This window comes from Serinus canaria, chromosome 1 (genome assembly GCF_022539315.1).
Source record: "Serinus canaria isolate serCan28SL12 chromosome 1, serCan2020, whole genome shotgun sequence".
Lineage (NCBI taxonomy): Eukaryota > Metazoa > Chordata > Aves > Passeriformes > Fringillidae > Serinus > Serinus canaria.
In genome coordinates, this window is record NC_066313.1 from 14,805,449 (window position 1) to 14,827,336 (window position 21,888).

The 21,888-nt window shown below is 40.1% G+C and overlaps 1 protein-coding gene across 3 annotated transcripts in view; it reads left to right on the top strand.

Annotated features, from left to right (window-relative positions):
• UVRAG (UV radiation resistance associated) overlaps nucleotides 1-21,888 on the top strand; it is a 93,088-nt gene that overhangs the window by 25,960 nt on the left and 45,240 nt on the right. For 2 of the 3 annotated variants that reach the window (XM_009098896.4, XM_050974186.1), the window contains exons 7-12: nucleotides 12,891-12,996; nucleotides 14,854-14,980; nucleotides 15,967-16,051; nucleotides 16,516-16,603; nucleotides 17,170-17,230; nucleotides 19,223-19,388. In XM_009098896.4, coding sequence (XP_009097144.1) covers nucleotides 12,891-12,996; nucleotides 14,854-14,980; nucleotides 15,967-16,051; nucleotides 16,516-16,603; nucleotides 17,170-17,230; nucleotides 19,223-19,388 — 633 coding nt within the window. The remainder of the gene's footprint in view (nucleotides 1-12,890; nucleotides 12,997-14,853; nucleotides 14,981-15,966; nucleotides 16,052-16,515; nucleotides 16,604-17,169; nucleotides 17,231-19,222; nucleotides 19,389-21,888) is intronic. The other variant, XM_050974182.1, reaches the window with a different exon arrangement.

Here is a 21,888-nt window from a genome sequence, read left to right on the forward strand (position 1 = left end):
TCAGGGTGTTGGCAGCAGTCTGATTAAATGGTGGCTGCAGCCCTCCTGGAGTGGCAGGTGTGGTTCTGTTGGAGCAGTGAGCCTGTAGAAGGGTGCAGTCTTCCTCTGAAGGTCTGGTGGTGGTGTAGATGGGCCTGGTCTTCCTCTGGGAATCCAGTGGAAAAGAAAGCTGCTTCTCTGGGAAATCAGTGTGAAAAGGCTGCTCTAGTGTTTCAAGTCTCAGACTATATCCAGTTAGGAATGCTTGGCTCCTCCCTCTGGGCAGAGCATCTCACAATGGCATGATATAATTTTATCAGCCATGCAGTGACACTCAGTAGCCCATGAACAGAAGATATCTCCCAGAGGGAGGATTGGTAGTGGAAGAAATAAAGAAAACTGTCCCATCTGGTTTTAACAGGTGGCCCAGTTAAGAGAAGAAACTGCCCCAAGTCTAAGAGATGGTAATAGAATACCCCCAGCCACATCTTGCATTTGTAACCTAAGAGAGGAGAAAATGAGCTGCTGTCTTCCTTCTTCTGCCCATTGGCTGTAAAGAGAATACTGAGGTGTCCACACCATAAAGAATTGCATCTGGTCACATAAATCCCATGTTTTGAAGAGTTTCTCATGATAAGATATTTGTTTGTAATAAAAATTCAAAGGCTGCACATGTGGTTTCCTAATATTTTCACAATAAATGTAGATATGAAGAACAGCTTGTACTGGCTTTATTTAAACTTTTACAAAAGGAAGCACATCCTGGTGACAGTGGGATCTGAATCCCAGTTGTGGTGGTACTGTGCTGCCAGTTGTGGCAAAGCCACTGATAGTCAAAATTGAGAGAACTGGTTCTACCTCATCCCCTAACTCTTGGCTGCACAGTGAGAACTTCTGTGGTTGATCTGTGTTTCAAAACTGCTTTTGGGGAAAGAAGTGATGTAGTTCTTTTCCTCAGAAGCGAACAGCTAAAATTTATGAAGCCTGTGAATTGACCTTAACAAAAAGTGTATGCTTGGCTCAAATTATCTTGATTAATAAAATTATTGGGAATGACAGAGTGTGTAAACAATAGGATTTTTTTTGTGCATTGGATTAAAATAGTGCTTGTGTTCAGATGCTGCTCAGAGTTACGTGGATTTATAAGTCAGTTAAACAGGAAGAAAAAGTTAAATGTTCAGCCAACTCCTCTTTACAAAAAGAACGTTTCAGCACCTCTGCACAGCTCATGACCCTTCTTGTTCTGGGACCAGAGACAAGATCCTCAGGCAAACATGGTGCTGCTTCTAAGTTGTTTGTGCCATATGGAAGTGACAAATGTTCTTCCAGCCATTTGCTTTAAAAGGGCTAACTAACAAAAATTCACTACATCAACTGGAATGCTCACATTCTGAGGTTTTTGTTCCTTGTCATATTTCCTGAAAAAAGGGATAATTTAAAGACTTTCTGAACATTATGTTGCTGGTAGTAATAGGTTATACAGTAACACCTTTCACACAGCACTCAGGATGGGCCAAATTCATCTGAGGTCATGTTCTGGACATGTCTCAATAATCAAGTTCTGAGCACGTTTGCAGCACTAATGGGAATAGGTTTATATTTAGTATTCTCTTGGTTTTCTAGCCTTTCTTTTCCTAAAGCTTTGAAAAATAGACATTTAGCATTAAGTGGTGTTGGGAAGATGAGATATCAGTAAAGAAAGGGCTTAAAATGTAATAAAACTTGACTTCGATGTCTAAATTCAAAAATTAATATAGTGTATTCTGAAGCAGCTTTTTTGTGTTGTGACACAGAGCAATTGGTTTGTGCCTCTAAGTATGTGAATGCCTGAAATCCTCCCGTATTCTTCCTGGAGTCAAATGGACTCTAAGAACTAGTGAAAATCTGCCCCTTTGAAGTTTTGCTTCCATTAGGTTTTATTACTCCATTCAGAACTGCTGTCTCTATGGCTTAACTGTTCTTCAGCAGATGGCATGGTGTGTTTGTGGTGTTTAGTCAGCCACTTAGTACAGATTGAAGACATTTTGCTTGTGTTCTTGCTTTGAAAAAGTGTTCTTTTACAACAAAACCAGCAACAGAATTTGACATTGTCATAATTTGAGTGCTGGGCTGGTAAAAAGACTAGCTGCTTAATATTATTAGTGTCTAATTTGGCAGAATTTGATTTGAATAATACTTCTGGGTATTAATCTCTCATGGGGCAGGGGTATGCTTTAAGTCGCAGAGTTTGCTTCAGGGTTTACTATCTGTAATATAACTGTTCATTTAAAGAAGAGCACATGTCTCATCACTGAAGAGATATTATTTAAGAATAGAAATGTTGGTAGTGTTTGTCTTTGATCTGAAACTGAGATATTCATAAAAATCACCATCTAGTGACCATGGCTAAAATATGTTGACATGATATAAAATCAGCTTTTGTTTAGCTTATTTTAGGGAAGATGTTTTTAAATAGCTATTTTGCTTTTGTTTAAAATCTTCTATCTTTATTAACAAACAGAACATGAACAAACAGAAATTAATTTTTTTATTAAACAAACAGAACTTGATCTTTGAAACTAGAAATTAAGACAAAATACATGGTCAATGTAGGCTGCTGTGGAGCTGAAAAACTTACTAGTAGCTCCTCTGCGTAATTTCTCTGAGACTACAGTCACTGGGATTGCATATGCCAAATCTATATGTAATAGCTTTGTGCAGCTATTTTTAACACATGGAAATAATGCTGAAAGTGAAACTGTTTTTCATAAGCTCTGAGTAGGGAATAGTAGGGAATAGGGCAGCACAAGGGCTTTGTGGGCTTAAGCTGCTCAGTGCTGAGGTGTACATTGACTGGTCATGTACATCTCAGATACATTGACTGGTCTTCTGTAAACCAGCCCATCTTGAACAGTGTCAGTGTCCTGTCTGACAGGAGCTCAGCCAGACTTTGCTATTGTATGGTTGATTTAAGTAGCAGTTCCAAACTTTAGGCTTCCAGGTGTTTAGTGGGGTGAAGAGGAGGAAAGGCAGGAAAAAGACATGTTCTCCTCTAGAGAGCGGCTGTCTGACTTCAGAGAGTTGCACAGCATCTGATAAATCCAGATGTGAGCCATGCAATGCTGTACTGTCTTCTGAACTTCCTTGAAGTTCCTCTATTTCTATCTTCATCTCCATGAAGGAAGTGAACCCAATGGAGCTAAGAAGTAGATGGGACTACATGGAAAAGAGTTGCTTTTTGCTGCCCTATTCTTTGTGGCATGCTGGTAGCTGCATAGAGATAAGGACAGGCAGAAATGATCTAGTTGCACTGATAATTAAGTCTTCTGTTTCTAGCTTTTCTCTTTGCTGTCCTTTACTCAGAGAAGGGTCCCAACTCAGCTGTGACCAAAATCTCTCTAAATGTTGCAGTTACAGATGTTTATGCAGTGGAACAGTCACCATCTTTTTGTAGCGTGTGAATGGGTCAGGAGAGGTGATCACTAATAAATAACCTGATACTCTTGCAGTGCCTTGCCCTAGCTTTTTCTGAGAGTAGCTTGGCAATCACATTGCAGACTTTTAGACTTCTTTGTTGCTTCTGCTGCTGCCATAATCTTCTCCTACTTGATACAGAAGTATACCATCTTAAGTGTGAAAAAGGTTGTAGGATTCCTCTTACCTGCTCTTAAATCACCAGGTTTCTCTGTTAAAACATCCCTTTGCTAGTGATAAGTGTCAGGGGGATTTTGTGATGGCCAGGTTTGATGTTTCTAAACAGGAAAGATTTGCACCTGGAAGATCTGGCACTTTATACCCAATAGGCAGCCAAGACCAGGCAGGCATCCCCCCTTGGCTTTGGACAGGCAAATCCAGGTGGCCTAAGGCCAAGACTAATAAATAGGAGCTGGAATCAGACCTCTACAGTGCTTAATTAAGCAGTACTGAAATGGATGAACAGTTGAACAAGTGTCATCCTTCTTGGCCTGAAAGCCTTGTGGGTTGGAATTGTGCTGTGGTGGCTTCCTGAGAAGTAGCGATGGAGATGAAAACTCGGATCTGATTTTTTTTTTTTTTTCTATTTTGAGAGGTTCCTTAGGATTTTTATTGGTGGCATCAGACTTTTGGACAAATCTCTTCCCAGGCATTTTACCTCTATGGTGCTGAGCTGTATGGGAACTGAGACTATTCAGTCATTAGAACACTAAACTTACAAGCCTGCCATTTGCCAAAATCTGTAGCAGAGAGTAGCATGGGTCATAGCAAATTGAAACAGTCCATGAAGCATAAGAGCAGCACGTGTTTGTTAACTGCTGGGTTAGTCTGCTGCTTCTCCGATCTTCAGTTTTCCTAATATGCCATATGCAGTAAGCTACCTCTGCAGTGGCATGTTTTTAGCTTCGATATATTGCTAGTTTTTGGTCAAATTTTGTTTCAAAGCACTTTTGAGAGGAATTACACAAAGCTGTGAAGGGCTTAAAAAGTAGCTTTATTCTGCCTTCTTATTTGTGACAGTGTGTAAAAGATGGTATTAATGAAGCAATACTGAGAAGCCAGAACCCGTTCCTCCTCCTTTTTCTGGCTCTATGAAATCGATGAAAACCAGCATGTTGTAGAATATGTACATGTACAATAGCTGGGTTGTAGAATATGTACATGTACAATAGCTGGGTTCAGAGGGACCTTTAAAGATCATCCAGTTCCACCTGTCTGCCATGGCAGACCAGGTTGCTCCAAGTCCCATTCAATCTGGCATTGAACACTTCTAGGGATGGGGCACCCACTACCACCTTGAACAACCTGTGCCAGTGTTTCACCATCCTCATTGTAGAAAATGTCTTCCTTAGATTAAAGATAAGTAGCCAAGTGTCACCAAAGGAGAATCTAAGTAATTTACTGATAGATGCCTGAAAGTTTTTAAGAAGGAGGATTTTGTGAACATCAGGACTGTTTATTTTTTTACACCTTTGTCCTGAATATGGCCATGAGAATGGTGCTGTGAGTTGCTTTCTCTCTCAGCCTGGGTAGAGATTTTGGTGAATGCAATCATGTCTTTAAAATCCTCAGAACTATCCAACCACACCAGGGAAAGTCAAGGCAAAATTTTGACTGAGAACAAATAAAACAGATTAAAGATCTTGTCATGGGGAAAATGTTCTAATAAATTTGCTTAATAAAGCAGGGCAGGACAGGAAGTGTATGGATGTCCAAGAAACTGCAGAACACTCCTGAGAGCATTATGACCATCCCTGTTAGGTGGGAGTTTTCACTACTGTAGCGGCAGAATTCTGCCTCCCTTGGAAGAAGACTCAGATTTGAATTTGGGGATGGTTTTCAGGAGGAAAGTGCAGCAGTATGCAACTTTGAAACATGAGTCACCTAAATATTGGCTAGTGTTCCACCTCCTTCCTGCATTCCGTAAGGCTGTGCTCTGCTGTCACAAGCACTTTATCAGTTGTGTGGCCTTGAGTGGAAGAACAGAATTAAGTGGAGAGCACCTGGTCTCTTTTTGGGTGGAGCCTGGAACACATTCAGTCTGAATTTGTGCATCTTCCTTTTCAGTTGTTCCGTGAATCGCAGTCTTAGGCTTGCTCACTGTCTCAGAGTGAGAACTGAAACCTCTATGACGATTTGTTATGAAATGCCTGTTGAATTATTCTGGTGTTACTGTCCACCTGGCAGGAGTCATCTTGATGTGTTTATGCACTTAGAAATTTGATTTGCATCTAATTTACCTTTTTTTCTAAATACAGTGTCTTGCATATGATTCTGTGTGCTCTGGTAGCAAGGTTTCTGTAATCTGTAAACTGAGAAAGAACAAAAAGAAGCTTCCTTTGTAATTTGCCATATGTGTTTTTTTAATTAAAAAAACTAACCCCTAAATCCATCCATTTAACTGGAGTTAAATCTGTGAATTGGAATAAGAGAACTAGAGACATCTCGCATTTTGTTGCTTCATTTCTCAAAAAAACTGAACTTCTCTTTAAGGCTCTCGTCTTCCATTCATGCCCTGTGTGTATTGAAGGTGATCTATATCCTAGGTAGCTTCCTTAAGTATTCCTCAAGCTGGAGGCTGGAACCTGCCCATTTGATAGACGTGTTTTTTCCTTTTCTTCTCTGTTTCCAAGTACCTCAAAGCATTTGCTATTGCAGTCCACAAATCCACATGGACTTGATTATTTTAAAGCTTAATTTGAGTCTTAAATGTGTGAGGCTTAAATGTAGACTCTCCAATGTAAACAGAAGGCTTACATGTAAGTGATTTACATTTGTAGGACTCAGAACTGTTTGAACAAATGATGGAAAGTTACCTGTGCTGCATCAGCACTGTCTCGTGTGAGTATGAGAAATGATACTCACTTTCAAAAACTTTAAAAAGTTTATAAGACCTTATCAAAACTACAACAGAACTCATCCACACAATGGAGGTTTTGCATTTTAACCCTTTAGCCCCTCCCAAAGTTCTGTCCATTGACTCCCTCTTTGCTGTCCAGGGTGGAGTTCACTTCCTCAAATCTGAATTGGAGGTCAGCTGCTGCCATAGTAACAAGCTGACCCACCCAAATGTCCTGACTACCCAGGTCACCCCCTGATAATACCACAAGGGGGTAAAACATAACTATAAATCTATAAAATTTCTCTTAACATATATGCATAATATTTGCCTTTTAATCGTGAGAGTCAACCATCGCATTACTCATCTATTACATGAGTTTCTTACAGTATTGGCTCTTGTAGAGGTTTGATGTCACAAATTAATAAGTCAGACTTGTATTTTATTGTTTTCTTACTCCCTACTGTCTTTTCTTGCCCTACATCTGCTTTTGATAAATTGTAGGTATGGGTATCTTAAGAAATTGGAAAGGGAGTATATGATTATAAATTAGGAATTTTTTCGTGTGGGAAAGCAGATGTAGAAAATGATGGTTTAAGTGGTTATGAAAAAAATCTTACAGCTGGCTGGCACTCTCCAGAATCTAAATTTGTGGACTGATATAAAGTAGTGTGCATTCTAGTTTCTGAATTTAATAGAAAAGTCTTTAATTTTTTTTTTTTTGATAATAGATTTGGATACTTTACTTCCAGGACCCTACATGCCATTTATTGCCAGAAGTGTTCCATTCTATTTTCTAAATCCTATGTAGTAATTCTTAGTTTAAATTTAGTCTTGCTGTAAACTAAAGTTGTTCTGGCAAATATGACCAGAAACATTTATTTCTCTCGTGAGAAGGAGATGTAGTATGTGACTACAATAATTAATTGAGGTATTTGAAATAAACAGGGCAGGAGATTCTCTTCCTTTTTAATGCCTTTATTAAAGTGATCAGCTCGAAAATGGGGGTTTTGGCAGATCCGCGGAGTTGTGCCACCGCTCCCAGCAGTGAATCAGAAGAGGAGGACTGTGCAGCTCTGTCCCCAAGGGGGCAGAGCCAGGAGTCTTGACCTCGCAAGGCAGTGGGGTATACCCAGGGTTTCAGTTTGGGTTGTCAGTTCAGCGGGTCCTGGGTCTGACTGGCATTGTTTGTAGTTGGGGCGAGGAGTGACCGAGGTTTTCAAGCATCTCTGCCGGCTTCAGACCTCGGCCCTGCTGTCCAGACACCACTCTGACCTCTCAGTTCTGCTTTGGCTTGTCTCTTTTGGGGTATTTTCCAGGATTTGGTAAAGATACTGTCCCAAGGTAGTCTGGGTTTGGAGGTAAATTTGCATGTCTCCTGAGATGCAAATATCCCCCTCTCCCCACCATCCGAGGGGGGTGTTCATCCTCCTGGCAACAGACTAGGGTGGTGCTGAAAAACAAGAATCCTCCACAATAGAGAGTCAAATGGCGATACTTAAGGATACTTAACTGGCGGTTACAACATTTCACTAACAAAGAACTCTTAGTCAATGGTCAACTCTCAGATCAACTCAAAAACTCCTCTGCTGCTCCTTCTCTTAAAAAAAAGGTAACTTTTTTTTTGTTCATAACAGTATTTATGGCTTAAAGTTCTATACATGAAAAATCCAGATATGTCTGATAGAAAATAGATATTGGGACTGGATGATAGAACTGCAAAATCATGTATCAATTGTCTGACGAAGCTGAGACTCTTTCAATAATGTAAAGAAAGCATGTGTTACCTTAATGCGTTAAGATTTTTCCTTTTCTTTCTTTCTCTGGTAGTATTTTGTCCCATCTGTTGCTGAGAGACCATAATGACCAGCACTTAAAAGAGACAAAAGATGGCTGCACTGTCGTAGCTAGAGGCATTCTCTTGGGAAGGGCAGCGATACCGCCAGATTTTCGTGGGTGGGTGAGGGACTGGGCTCACTCGGGATTGGGATTGGAGGAGGGACAACCGGTCTGCAGTCACTGCTGCCGGAGGATTTGCTGCCACTGCGGGGCCTCTGTCCTCTCACTGCTTCTTCTACCGTGGGTGAGCCTTTGTTCGTTAGAGCACCGGTTTAACTGGACCTTATTAATGCCTGATCTGACTGGAAAGGACCCTCATCTTCTATCCAGGGGAAAACCTGGGAGCCTGACTCGCTCCTCACTCCTGGAGGGCGTGTCACCCTGGCTGCGTGCTGAAGCCCAGCTGCACTTCTTCCTGCTGCTGCCTCAGGCTTTTTGGCTACACTCTGACTCAGCATCCCGAATCCACCCGACACCTGCAGCTCCTGCTAAGGCTGTTCCACCTCGGGGTAAAGTGTGGGGGTGTGTGTGCCTGCCTCTGCCATCCGAGGTGCTGCTCCGAGGTTCCTGCTGCGGCCCATTTTTGCCATTCCACTCGCCCGCCATTACCATGGCAGGCAGGTGCCAGTGCGCTCGCGCCACAGCGCCCCCTGCAGCCGCTGGGGAACTATCGCACCTGGCCGGCAGCCACCAGCGCCCCTGCCGGCCGTGACTGGAACTGCACTGAAGGGGAAGGTGTTTGGCAGCCAAGAGAAGGCTGTCTTTACTGGGCTTCTGGTTTTGTTTGTTGTTGCTGCCATTGTTTGGTTGTCTTGTTGTACATATAAGTACTAGTAAAGCCCTGTTATTCCTTTACTCATATATTTGCCTGAAAGCCCCTTAATTTCCAGGTTATAATAATTTGGAGGGAAGGAGGTAATTTTTCCATTTCAAGGGAAGTTCTGCCTTCCTTGACAGATCCCTGTCTTTCAAACCAAGAAACTTAATAGACACAACTCTCACTATACTCCAGCTTTCAGTTTTTTAGAGATTGCAGCCAGAAATGAATTTGCTATGCAAATTAGTAAATCACTGGACTAATGCATGACCAGGAGAGATGAGAATACTGTAGCATATTGAAAAGGAAGTGCTCCAGCTGAACGTTCAAACTTACTGCAGGCTTAAAGAAAGAGAATATGTTGTTACAGCACATTCTGAAGCTGTAAAGTCAAGTTATGTTGGACCATTGCACTGTTCAGTCCTGGGAAGTAAGGAAAACTGATTGATCTTGCAAAGACAAGAACATTATGTCAAAGAAATCCTGTAATGATGAAGAAGTCCAAAACTTGCTAACCAGTTTTTCTGTCTCCATCCAAGCCAGTACCCATATTGGATTGATTGGTGGAACACTGTATGCTAGAATGGTTTCGAATCTTACAGCCAAGGTAGAGAGTGGGTTTTGGGCATTTTCTGGGAGGAGGGAAGGCGGCAGTATTTGTTAGGGAAAGCAGTTAGGTGTAAGAGTTGAAAGGCCTTGAGAAAATAACCCAAATAACCTGTGTTTCAGGAACTTGGGATCTAGAAAGTATAGAGGAGAGACATTGAAATTTTATATGCTGGTCCTTTGTAGACCAAGTAGGGATGCAGCTTGTGTTAGTCTTAGCTTCAATACATGGATTACACTTTTAATGTATCCAATGGTTTTTTAAACTGTCAAAGGGAGGGAGAGTGTTTTGTGTTTTCTTAATCTCTCCCATCTCAGAAGGCTGGTGCTGTAGGAATGGAGGTAGAACAGCAGCCTTGTGGATCTCCACTTTCAGTCAGTCAGGATGCTCAAGAATTTAAATGTCTGCTTTGCTTTCCGGTCTTTCCCAGGCAGCAGCATGGAACTGGCCTGATGTTGGACAATTGCAGAGCAGCTCTCAGGTCCCCAAGCAAGAGCAGTAAATCTGTCAATCATCCCGTTCCAGTTGCTCTGCTTCTGGCTGACAATGGCTCTGAGCTGCTGCAGACACTGAGTGACAACACTGTTGGCTAAACTATCCCTTTAAAAAGGCTGGAGTTTCTGCTGTAACTGGCTTGGCTTTCCCAATTGCTGGAGGAAATTTGGTAGCAGGCCAGTGGCCTCTTCAAGTCCTCAATTAGCTTTTAAAGTGCTATGGAAGTGCTATTTTTAATAAAGTACTTAAAAAAATGAAGTCTTGGGCAACGTAGGAAGAATCCCAGGTTGGCTGATGGCATGCAGGTGATGTAATCATTTGGCTTACTGTTGACAGTTATTAAACCAGGCAGGATTGTGCTCAAAGCACAGCTTGTGCTGACTAAGCTGTAGCATTGGACCTGCATTTAGCCTGAAATGGAAACAAGATGTGGTCACTCAGGGTTGAAGTTTCTCTCTGTTTATTCTGTATATGTTTTAATCCAGATTTATGGGCTCAGCTTGCTGATCTTCATTGTGCAATCATAATTGCTTCCACCAAGGTCTGCTTGTGCTGAAGTGATACACAAAATTTCCATGTTGCTATTCTTAATAGCTTAGTTTGCATTCCCCTTGTTGGATGACCAAAGATTTCCATGTGGAGGCTTTTTTTTGGGCTGCAAAAAAAACTCTGTTGATGGTGGCTGCTTTTGTGACATGAAATCTCTAAAATTTTAATCTTGTAAGATTTAACTTTGGATGTGGTCAGGTTACTATTTTAAAGTTCTTAGAACAATAGTGGATGTACTGGGATTGAGTCAACCAATATCAGTAATTTTTCTGTCTTGCAGTGTAAATGGCCCTATTTGGCATCAAGGCAACAAAGTTTAACTGTGCAAAATATGAGTGGATGATGCTTGGCTTAAAAAGAAATAAATCTCTTATTAATACCAGATTTTATTGCTGAATTATTTTGTATAGCAGTTTTTATATGTCAGAAATTTATATTTAGATACTGATTCACCACTTGAACAAGTATTTGACTGTATGTATTGTTTTGAGAAGTCAGTCTCTGTAGATGTTTGTTCCTTATCCTTTGAGCATGCATAGGAGAACTTAGTTACTGCACAACTTGTAGGTTGTTAATGAGTGTTGATCAAATCACTGTGAGGAACTCATGTGGCAAATGACCTTTCTAATAATTTCTCCATTATGTAAGTACTCTTTCAACGAGTAGAACACATTCCAGGAGGTTTTGCTGCCTAAATGGAGTGCTGTGAAAACTTGTAAGACTGTCTTGTGATCACCTAATGGACTAAATCAAGGATGTTCTTCCAATGTTAAACTACATAAAGAAGAAGGGGAAATGTCATTCACTTATTATTCTTTGCCCAAAAGTTTTGTCTTGGGTAAGACTTTCTTATGTGTAGAAGGAAAACATTGCAGACTTTTGGAAAGAGACAAGTTGGGAAGTGTGGAAGTGGATGAGATGACAGCAGAGCTCTGAGTGATGTTTAGGATGGTCAGCAAACCTTGGCTTTGACCTGTGTAACCACATGTTCCGTAGCCAACAGCCTCAAGATGAATTCACAAAGGTGGGAGGTGTAAGAAGTAGTTCCCAGTAGGATAAGGGTTTCCAGGAGGTCTCAGTTCTTCATTAGGTGTGTTTAGACCAAGCCCTTGGGTGATGCAGGACTGTTGGTCTGAGCAGTCTTAGCCACCTCCCACCCCCTCAGCAGCCAGCAGAGCAGTGTTCCTTCATATGGGATGGCCCCTGGCCAGCTCTGTGGCTGCTGGTGCTATGAGTAGCTTGAGAAACTCAAGAGAAACCCAGAAATTACTTAGTTTTTTGCTTTAAATTATGCTATTAGTGGTCTTTAGGAGAAACAACAGTGTGAAGGAACTAAAGGCATCTGGTGACTTAAGTGTATTCATTTAGAGCTGTAACATATAAAAGTGCTAAATCACAAGACCTAGTTTATTACTAGCACTGTTTGTTTCCATGTACAACTCCTCTCTTTCTAATAAATCCAGTAATTTCTACTCTGTTAATTTTAAGAAAGATGTTAATTGTTAGCAGTTAATATCTCTCTTAGACTTGTTTTTGCCATCTTTTTCCTCTGCCTGTTTTTTTTTTTCCAGTAAATATGGCAAATAATTGGTTTTCTCTCTTCGCCCTGAAGCCAGAGCTAGCAATCAGTAATGCATCATCATAATATTTTAATATTTTCAAACGTGATTCAATTAAGAAGCCTATGTTTTTGCTACAGAAGAACCCATAGCATAGTGAAGAATGTTTCATATTTTTGGCTGGGTAGCTGTGTGTTAGCTAAAGGATACTTGCACTTTTCCTAAAGCTGGCCTGTGTTAACAATGCTTGTGTGTATCTGTTTTCACGTTGATGGGGATTTAACTTGAGGTACCTGTAATTACCTGTTCTCTCATCTGCAGCCTGGTCAGTATCTGTTGAATTGAGAAATTGAACAGGAGATTTTGATAGTCGATTGAATTTAAAGACTTGGCAGTTTTCTTCATAAATATGCAAGTTATCACAGAATGGTTTGGGGTTGAGGGACCTTAAAGCTCATCCAGTTCTAGCACCTTGCTCTAGACCAGGTTGCTCCAAGCCCTGTCCAACCTGGCCTTGAATACTTCCAAGGATGGGGCAGCCACAGCTTCTCTGGGCAGCCTGTGCCAGAGCCTCACCACTCTGACAGGGAGCAGTTTCTGCCCAATGTCCCATCTAACCCTGCCTTCCATGTGCTTCCTCATTTGGTATTTTGAAATGGAAGCTGACAGTCTGAGTTTGTATTCCTGTTGCTGGTTTTGAGGTGTTTGCACATGTGGGGAACCTTTACTACAGCTGTAACTTTCTCCTTGCAGGCTCCACAGAGCTCAGTGTGCAATTAAACAGACTCAGGTAACTGTTCAGAAAATAGGAAGGGAGATTGAAGAAAAGCTGAGATGTACATCTACAAGGAATGAACTGGTATGTTTGAATTATTAAAACCTTATTTTATGGCCTTGCTGAAGCATCTGACTGATGGATTGATTGTAAGCTTTTTTTTAACACTTGAACTTGGAATCTTTCTTTACACCTGCCATTTTAAATGGGAATTCATCTGAGAGCTGTATAATATCATCAGTTTGAGTTGTGTGAGTTACTCAGATGGATTGATAAATCAGTTATCCTGTTCTTACCTTTATTTTGTACAATCATGTTATCAAAGCCTAAACATTGCATAGTGCATGAAAGAGGTCTTTCAGGAAAAACAGACTTCTAATGATTTATATGAAACTTGACAGGAACCTGTGGTGGATTTAGAGTGAGGTGAGTCTATTGGCTGTATCTTCTTGCACCCTGACTCCCTTTGGATGAACAGAATTCATGCAAATGCTGTCACTCAAGTGACATAGTCATTTTAACCAGAAATTGTACTAGATCTTCCAATGGCTTTTGACATTTGGTTTTGCCTGCTCTCCTCCTCTCCCCTCCCTAGAGATGTCTGTTGACATTAGTTTCTGCTTTCTGCCCAGGAAAGCTGATCTTGGTTCAAAGATGAGTTGACAAAACAGGAGTGGTCTGTGGTGACTTCATTATGTTGGTACTCAGTGATATGTGTTTGGTGCCTTGTAAAGGACACATTTGCAGTGTGAAGTTAATTTACTGCTGTAAAGCAGATTCTGAGTTGAGAGTACTCAGCTAAGTTCCAAAAGTGTTAAACTGGTTCAAGGATTTTACAAAATGGGAAAAATGGGAGCTTGTTTACTCCCTGTAATTACAGGGGTTACGTTGTAGATGAAGAGGTGAAGAAGTCACCTTCCATACAGGGCAATATAAAATCTCTTGTGAGCCTTACCAACCCAGAGCTTCTTTGCCTTCTGGCGTCTTGACTGTTTAACCATTACCTTTTCAGTTATGGATATGCTTGTTCCTCCTTGCAAAGGCTTTTAATTTTTAAATATCTGAGAACAAAACTATATCATACAATACTAGTATGTTTTTGGTTGGAAGGAACCTTAAAGCTCATTCATTTCCAAACCCTGCCATAGGCAGGCATACCTTCCATTAGACCAGGCTGTTCCAAGCCCTGTCCAACCTGGCCTTGAACGCTTCCAGGCATGGGGCAGCCACAGTTTCTGTGGGCAACCTGTGCCAGGGCCTCCTCATCCTCACAGCCGAGAATTTACTTCCTAACATCCCATCTAACACTACTCTCTGGCAGTGGGAAGCCATTTACCCTTGTCCTGTCATTTCAGGCCCTTGTTGTCCAAACTCCCTCTCTGGCTCTCTTGGACAACTGGGGCTCTAAAGTCTCCCTGGAGCCTTTTCTGTTCTTCCGGCTGAACACTCTCTCAGCTTTTCCTTTGTATCCTCTTATTCTCATCGTCCTGAAGCTGGGAGTTGAATCTAATAGTGCACCTTGAATATCTCCAGCCCTTTTCCAGCTCCTGCCTTCACTTTGTGTAGACTTCTTACTGCTCACCTTCCCTCTTGCTGGTGAGCCCTTTGCTAGGGAATGAATGCTCATCCTGCTGCTAGTGCTGTGCTGCCCGTTCTTGTGTTCTGGTGAAGCACTATTCTTAATTTTTCGTCTGGGCTCAAGAGAAATGCAGCCCACAGGAGGATCCAGCACTGTGACACACAGCTGCATTGCTTTCCTTCCAAAGCAGCAAAATGATTAGTCTTTGGGAATCTGTTTCCTGTAGTAGTGTATAAGCTCCATTCTTAGGCAGGTGCTAGTCTTGTCCTGTTTTTTCACTCTCTCCTACCACCTTTTATGGAACTGCTTCTATGCAGAGAAACATTTTTTTCTTTTTTTTAAATCTGTATTTCTTCCCATAGAAAAAGGAGAGTGAATGTTTACAGTTGAAGATCCTGGTGCTGCGTAATGAACTGGAGCGACAGAAGAAGGCCCTTGGTCAAGAAGTAGCCTTGTTGCATAAGCAAAAAAGTCTTTTGCTTGACAGAGGTATGTGTAGAAACCTTAGTCCAGTTTATGACCAGAATGAAAGTGCTGGTTTCTTTTCTATTTTCATTGTCTGACTCTAATGCACTGCTTGTGTTTTTTCTTTATCTAAAATTTGCAGCCAGGTGTAATTTCTTCACTATATGTTATCCAGAGTTTTAGACAGCATTTCCGGTATTTTGTCTCTAAATTAAAGTTCTTACTATGACACCTCTCCAAAGCAATCTTAAATCTGTGTTTAATTGACATTTTTTGGGAACATCAGAAGAACTGCAGTATAGTACAGTAAACATTGCCATCATAAAGGGACTTCCCATGTCATGAGGGAAGTTGCTGTACCTGTGATTTGGATTCAGTTTTAAGGATTAGAAGACAAAAATCCCTCTTAATATTTTAATATGGAAGTGACTCAGTCATCTTGGTATCATCCTTTACCAGGCAAGTCTCCTATAGTGAAATGCTGTGTCACTGTCTCTTCAGAGCTCACCAAGACCAAACTATACACATACTTGATTTTGTTGGAGGATTGTTTGTTTTCAATACTTAGTTGAAAACAAAAAATCTTGCAACGAAGTATTGAAAACAAAAAATTGAGTATTGAGTCTGCTACTAAAAAGGATGGTTTTTGTCCTGTACTTTATTCTGGCTGTGCAAGTATTGTTTTTACCATGTACTTTTTTCTGGCTATGCAAGTATTGAGATCCCATAATTGGATTAGTGCACTGTATGGTTGTGAGAGGAATAGGTATTAAAGGAAGATGAAATCTGATGGGTTGTATTTGGCTGGTGAATGGTGTGTAGTGCATGAAGACAGGTGTTCCTCTTGTGCTGACTGACATTCTCTAGTTTGGGCGCTTAATAGGGAAAATGGGAGGGTAAGAATAAGGGGAGGATTATTGTCAACATTTTGTCAATATCTACTTTTAAAACTTTGGATAACTAAGAAAATATTTTTACTATTTTTTTTCCTGATTCCTCCTGTTGCTTAGAAAATGCATTTGGGACTGAATACCAGAAACTTGAAGAGCATAATGAATCTCTATATGAATCAAGAAAGGAATGCACTGCTAAGAGGTAAAAGGACCTATATTTGTTCTATATTTGGAAAAAAAAGATAAGCTTGAGAGCAAGCCATTGAAATGGGACTTCTGGCACCAAATTCTTCCTCATGTTGCCCCAAAACTTTTGTTAAGATATCCCTGCTACAATTTGTAGATATCTAAAGTGATTACCAGTGGCAAGTCTAGAAGAGAAGAAAACTAATGCTTGGTTGTCTGTGTAAACTCTTGATAGGAATTTCAGGTGTGTTTTAGTGTAACACAGCCCTTATTCTTGTAGTCAAAATAGGTCTATAATGTATGATATGCCTGAAAACAAAAATTAGCTTTGTGTGTTGTATTTTTTTTTGGGTGGGTTTACCTAACTATTTGGAGGATAGGAGGTGATAGTTGAGAAGCTGCAGAAGGGATATGACAGCTTGGTACCTTTATTTGGAGCTTTTGAAGAAAATAATAGTTTTGGAATCTCTTTCCCCAAAGAGAACAGTTTTTGAAGATAAATGCCCAGCAGACTATTCGATGCAAGCAGCTGCTGTCGGAGCTGTCCTACATCTACCCTATTGATTTGGTATGTTTTCAACATCCTGACAATCTTCTCAATGTGAAATGTAGTTCCTATTTATTACACTGCCAACAAATATTATACTTTACTTGTGACAGAATCTGCTCTTTGCTCATTCTGTTTACTTCAGCTTTTTCTGACGTTTGGTCTTTAGATTACAAACTTTACAGGGAGGGAACTTAGGCCAGCACCTCATACACAGTGTCCTCTATGAAAATAGAATAGCTAAAATTTAATGGTTGTTTTCCATTTTGTGTACAGTTAATAAAGTAACCCTGACAGTAGGCTAGCTGAGTGCACAGAGACATGTTAAAATGTTGAGATTCAAAATCTTTTATATAATAAATTAACATAAAGTTCTTCACTTTTTAAAAAAGTTGTATTTATTTTCCAAACTGTGTGACGTGTGGATTAAAATACTGTGTCAGTCACTCTAAGTTTAGTTGAATATTTAGGGTTTTTTATTTTTATTTTATTGTTTGTTAGCTTTGTTGTAGTGTTTTATGCAGGTTTTGGTGTTCTGGATGTTATTGTTTCATGCTCACTTTCCATTGTTGATATTAAATTTACAGAACAACCAAAAGGATTACTTTGTTTGTGGAGTCAAGCTTCCTAATTCTGAGGACTTTCAAGGTAGCTGCATATTCTTAATGTAATTGTTACAGTTAACACTGCTTCTAAAATTAGTAAAATTAAGAAAACTGCTAGCCATAGCTTGGGGTCCAAATTTTTGACCAGAAAGATAATAGACTAGAAAAAACCTGACCAATTATTTGTTGGTACTTGCAAGTTAAGGCAAAGGAGGTTCCTTTTGACTCTTAGTAAAGTACCTCTGTGTTCTAAGACTGCATATTGAAACACTGGGAGAGGCTATCTGGAGAGGCAGCAAAGTTTCCATTCTGGGGGATGCTCAGAACCCAGCTGGACACAGTCCTGGGGACAACCTGCTCTGAGCCAGGGGTGAAGTGCCTTCCAAAGTCAGTGATTCTGGAAAATATTGGTGTCTGACCTAGAATTCCATTGGGGCTAATTTTAGTCCATAAATCTTGGTGGGGCAACAGGCATGAATCCCCATTTGGTTTGCTGTAGTTGCTGGTGAACTTGCCAAGTAAATACCTTGCAAAAAAAGCCTTTGAACGTCTCTGACAGTATGGAGTACTTTACAAGTAACCTTCTACTTCAGCCCTCATCCTATTCCAGAAACAAATATCTCATATGCCTGCCTCTATAACAGTTGTACAGGTAACTGCGTGCATTCATCTACAAATGTCTGACGTGAACTGGAAATTCTTTAAAATCTCCTTGAGGATTTCTTGCCCCTTTGTTCACTCTGGTTACTTGAGCAAAAACCTCCATCAATTGTCTGACTCTTTAAAGCCACCCCATAGTAATTAACTTGTACTAATAATATTGGATGCTTCAATATTGAAGGAATAATCTTTAAAACAAATTAATTTGTCAGTAGGACAAAAATCAGTCTATTTTTTTTTGTTTCCCTGGTTGCACTGAATGTGGTAATGAACTCAGTTTGCTAACTCCTGAGGAATGAGTGGTGTGCCATCTTCTGGCCCATTTTCAGTTTCCTGGTATTAATTAATTGCAAAATAATTACTAATTCTTTATCCAAGTCTTTAGAAGAATTATGTTGTGAGGAAGAAGTACTAAGCATTCAATTTAGTGAAATCAGCAGTTAAATTTGAAACCCAGCTGTCTGGCATAGATCTTATCTCAGACTCAGTAGATCTGTCTTTTAAAAAACTGTGTGTCAAAAAAAAATCCATAAAACCAGTTTTGCTGCAAATTTTCAGCCTTTTCTAGAAAATCCATTTTGGCAAGGGTGTAACTTAAATACATATATCATGACAGGCTCTGATAGAGCTCAGCATGGTTGTTGAATATCATTATAAGCTTTATTGAAGGTCCTCTGCTCAGCTGGTTTCATGGATGCATCAGAAGGGATTACTATTGTGCTGTCTGTATCCCTTAGAAAGAATTTAAAATAGAGAAAAGAGAAAGGAAAAGCCTTTATATGGCTAAAATATGTAGTTTCAGTTGCAAGATCTATGTGTATTCTGGCAGGTGAAGCTTTAAGGTTGAAACTTTAAATGTCAGATTGAAAATGATACTTTGAAACAATGGGTTAATCTATGTTTTTCCAGCTATTGGCAGAGAACAGAGTTCATAGCTTGGGGTCAGTGTCTCTCCAACTGATCTCACTTGTGAATAAAATTGAGGAATTCATCTTTCTCCTGATCCCACTCACACTTGTCAGCTCCATCTAGAGAAACGCAGAAATCTTAATACTTGAGTTTTGTCTTGGGAATTTTGTTTTACTTTTCCCATCTCTTCTTCACCTTCCCGATCGTGGCACCTGGCAGTGTAGATTTGAAAGTAAAATTTGCAGGACAGTAAGCCATCACCAGTTTTCTGTGGCTAATCGCAAGAGGCATCACCACACAGTGAAGTGCAAACACTTGTAAAGCTCTCCAGAATGACACCAGGTCTCCTTCTGTCCTTGAGTTCTGACTTCTGAGAGCTACAGTAATTGTTGTTCTCTGAGCAATAAAGATGAGTATTAGGATTCAGTGGATGCAATTAATAATAGAATGTTTTTGTCATTGACAGCAAAAGATGATGGAAGCATTGCTGTTGCTCTGGGCTATACTGCTCACCTAATTTCCATGATATCCTTCTTCTTACAAGTGCCACTCAGGTATCCTATCATTCACAAGGGCTCCCGGTCTACAATCAAAGACAATATAAATGACAAGCTGACGGAAAAAGAGCGAGAGTGAGTATATTGTAAATGCACTGACCTACTGTCTTCAGCAAATCAACATCAAAAAACCCCATCTTAAACACCTCAGTTTTGGGCAGTCTGAGGTGATAAGGAACTTGAAGTTACCTGTTACTGCTTTCAGTAGCTGTGGAATAGTCATTGAATTTCTCTTGTTGGAATTTTGGGATGAAATAGAGTAACTCAGTTTTGTTATTCTGGGTCTGTTGGCACATATATGGCTTTGATTTGGCATCCAATAATGCTAGAAAAACTTAAATAGTGTTTCCTAGTGTTTCATGAGTTTGGGTTTCTGTTTGGAAAACTTGCCTTTTATGTTTTGCTACTGGCTATGGGAATAAACTGCAGATAACAGGTGTACTTTAACTGGGGAGGTGCTGCCAGTGCCCTAATAGTGGTTGATAAATGGGAGAAAACAAATAGCTTTGTTTTAACACAGTTTTTTAATCAATTGAAAAAGCACAGTAACCTCCCACCTACTATAAATCAACTGAATATTTAATGTAGAGGTTTTCATTTGTTCTGTAATGATTGTATTTGAATATATAGCTATGCTGTTACTGTTTTCCTTCTAGGAAACTGTCTTACTGTTTTTAAATTCACTCCTTGAATGTCTTCTCCTGTGTTTTGAAATTTTGTTCATTTTCCCACTGTCTTGGCACCTGTGTGCTCTAACATGAAATAAGTGGCAATGACTGGTTAAGGTTCCTATTGTAGCCAGAACCCACTGAACTGCCAGGAATGCCACACTGAGCATTGGCAGGAGGCCAACTGCTCTGTTCATATTCTGGGCACTGGCAAAGTTTGCCCAGAGACTTTTTATGGGCTACCCATCCCTGGAAGTTTTCAAGGCCAGGTTGTATTGGGCTTGGAGCAACCTGGTCTAGCTGAAGGTGTCCCTGCCCTGGCAGCTGGAGTTGGAATGAGATGAGCTTGAAGTCCCCTACAGCTCAGGAATTCTGTGCCTGTATGTGTGCATGGATGGCTGCAGTCAGGCTTGCAGCATCAATAACTTCATTTTTCCACAAAAATTTGAAAAAGGAGCAAAGGAAATGACAGGGGAAATGAACTTGTGGAAAGTAGCTGACTCTATTGACGTGAAGCTGTGAAGAAACAAATTCTTCTCTTTGGAAATATGCAGTCAAAATATTACAACATTTTAACACTAATTCCTCATAATCCAAATAAAGATAGAAGGGTTTTATTGTGCCTAGTTGACAGAATTTGGATGCTTGAAAATGTCTGATTTCTCTTTGAGGGTTAGATTTTGGCAGGACAGGCAAGGTAATTTGCCTTAAGATTTAAACTTGTCTTCCTGTTGTGACACCATAAAACACAACTATATAATTATGTCTTGCAGAGTAATTTTGATACCATTTTAATAACTTGTTTGAACACACTCCTGGGTACCTTAATAGAACATTGACCTGTTTTGCTTCAGTGTAGTTCTTGAAGCAGATGATGATACTCCTTCCTCTATATCACTTTGAGAAGAGCTGCAAACTAGAACATTTGTATCTTGAAAACAAATTTCTGAGTAGTAGAGCTCTTTGTGTGTGGGTGTGTAAAGAATAATTCAATTTCCTGTTCTCTCATGTGGATTAGAAGGTTTAGTCCTTCATGCTGCAGCCTTCCAAACTGTTGTGACTTAATACTTGATTTCACAACAGATTTCTGAAAAGAAGAGATTTTAGCTAAGTAAATGAATCCCTGTTGGGCTGTTTACCTGTGTTGTGCAAGATTTTTTCAGAATTAGTTCCTGCTGGAGATCTTCTCTTCCCAGCTATTGGAGAAACAATCCTACCAACTCTTAAGGTTTTCTATCAAATGTCTTAAATTAAAGTTTTCTTTCTAAACTAGTAGATCATGTTTCTCCTTTGCTCCTAATTGTGTTGAGCACAGCAGTTAATATACACTATTAGATTTTTTTAATTTCAGTTACTTGTCCTTTAGCAGCTTTTCAAACTCCAGCATTAGTTATAGAGTAATTGCAGTGATGTAATCCCTATGTTTGATCTTTACTATAACACATAGCATCCTCCTTATTGACTGGCTTATACTTACATACTTGGATTTTTTTTTTTTTAATTGCATGGTGTTGAAGGTTAGGATTTTTCCTTTTTTTTTTCCCTTTCTCAGGAAATTTTTCTCCCATTTGTTGTCTAAGAGATGGGAATGAGAGATACTTAAGAGAGACAAAAGATGTGGCCGAGATGGGCACAGTTTGCTTCTGTCTCTTAACTGGGAGGTTTTCTCTTGGAAAATGCAGGGATACTGAGAGAATTGGCTGGGAGTTAGGGGCTGGGCTCAGCTCTCATTCTCTCTCTCAAGAGCAGGCTTGTGCTGCCGGCTGTGACTGGAACTGCACCGAAGGGGAAGGTGCTCAACGGCCAAGATAAGGCTGTGGTTGTGTTTCTGTTTTTAGTTTGTTGTTGCTGCTGTTGTTTGTTTTATTGCCTTGTTATACATATATACACTAGTAAAGCACTGTTGT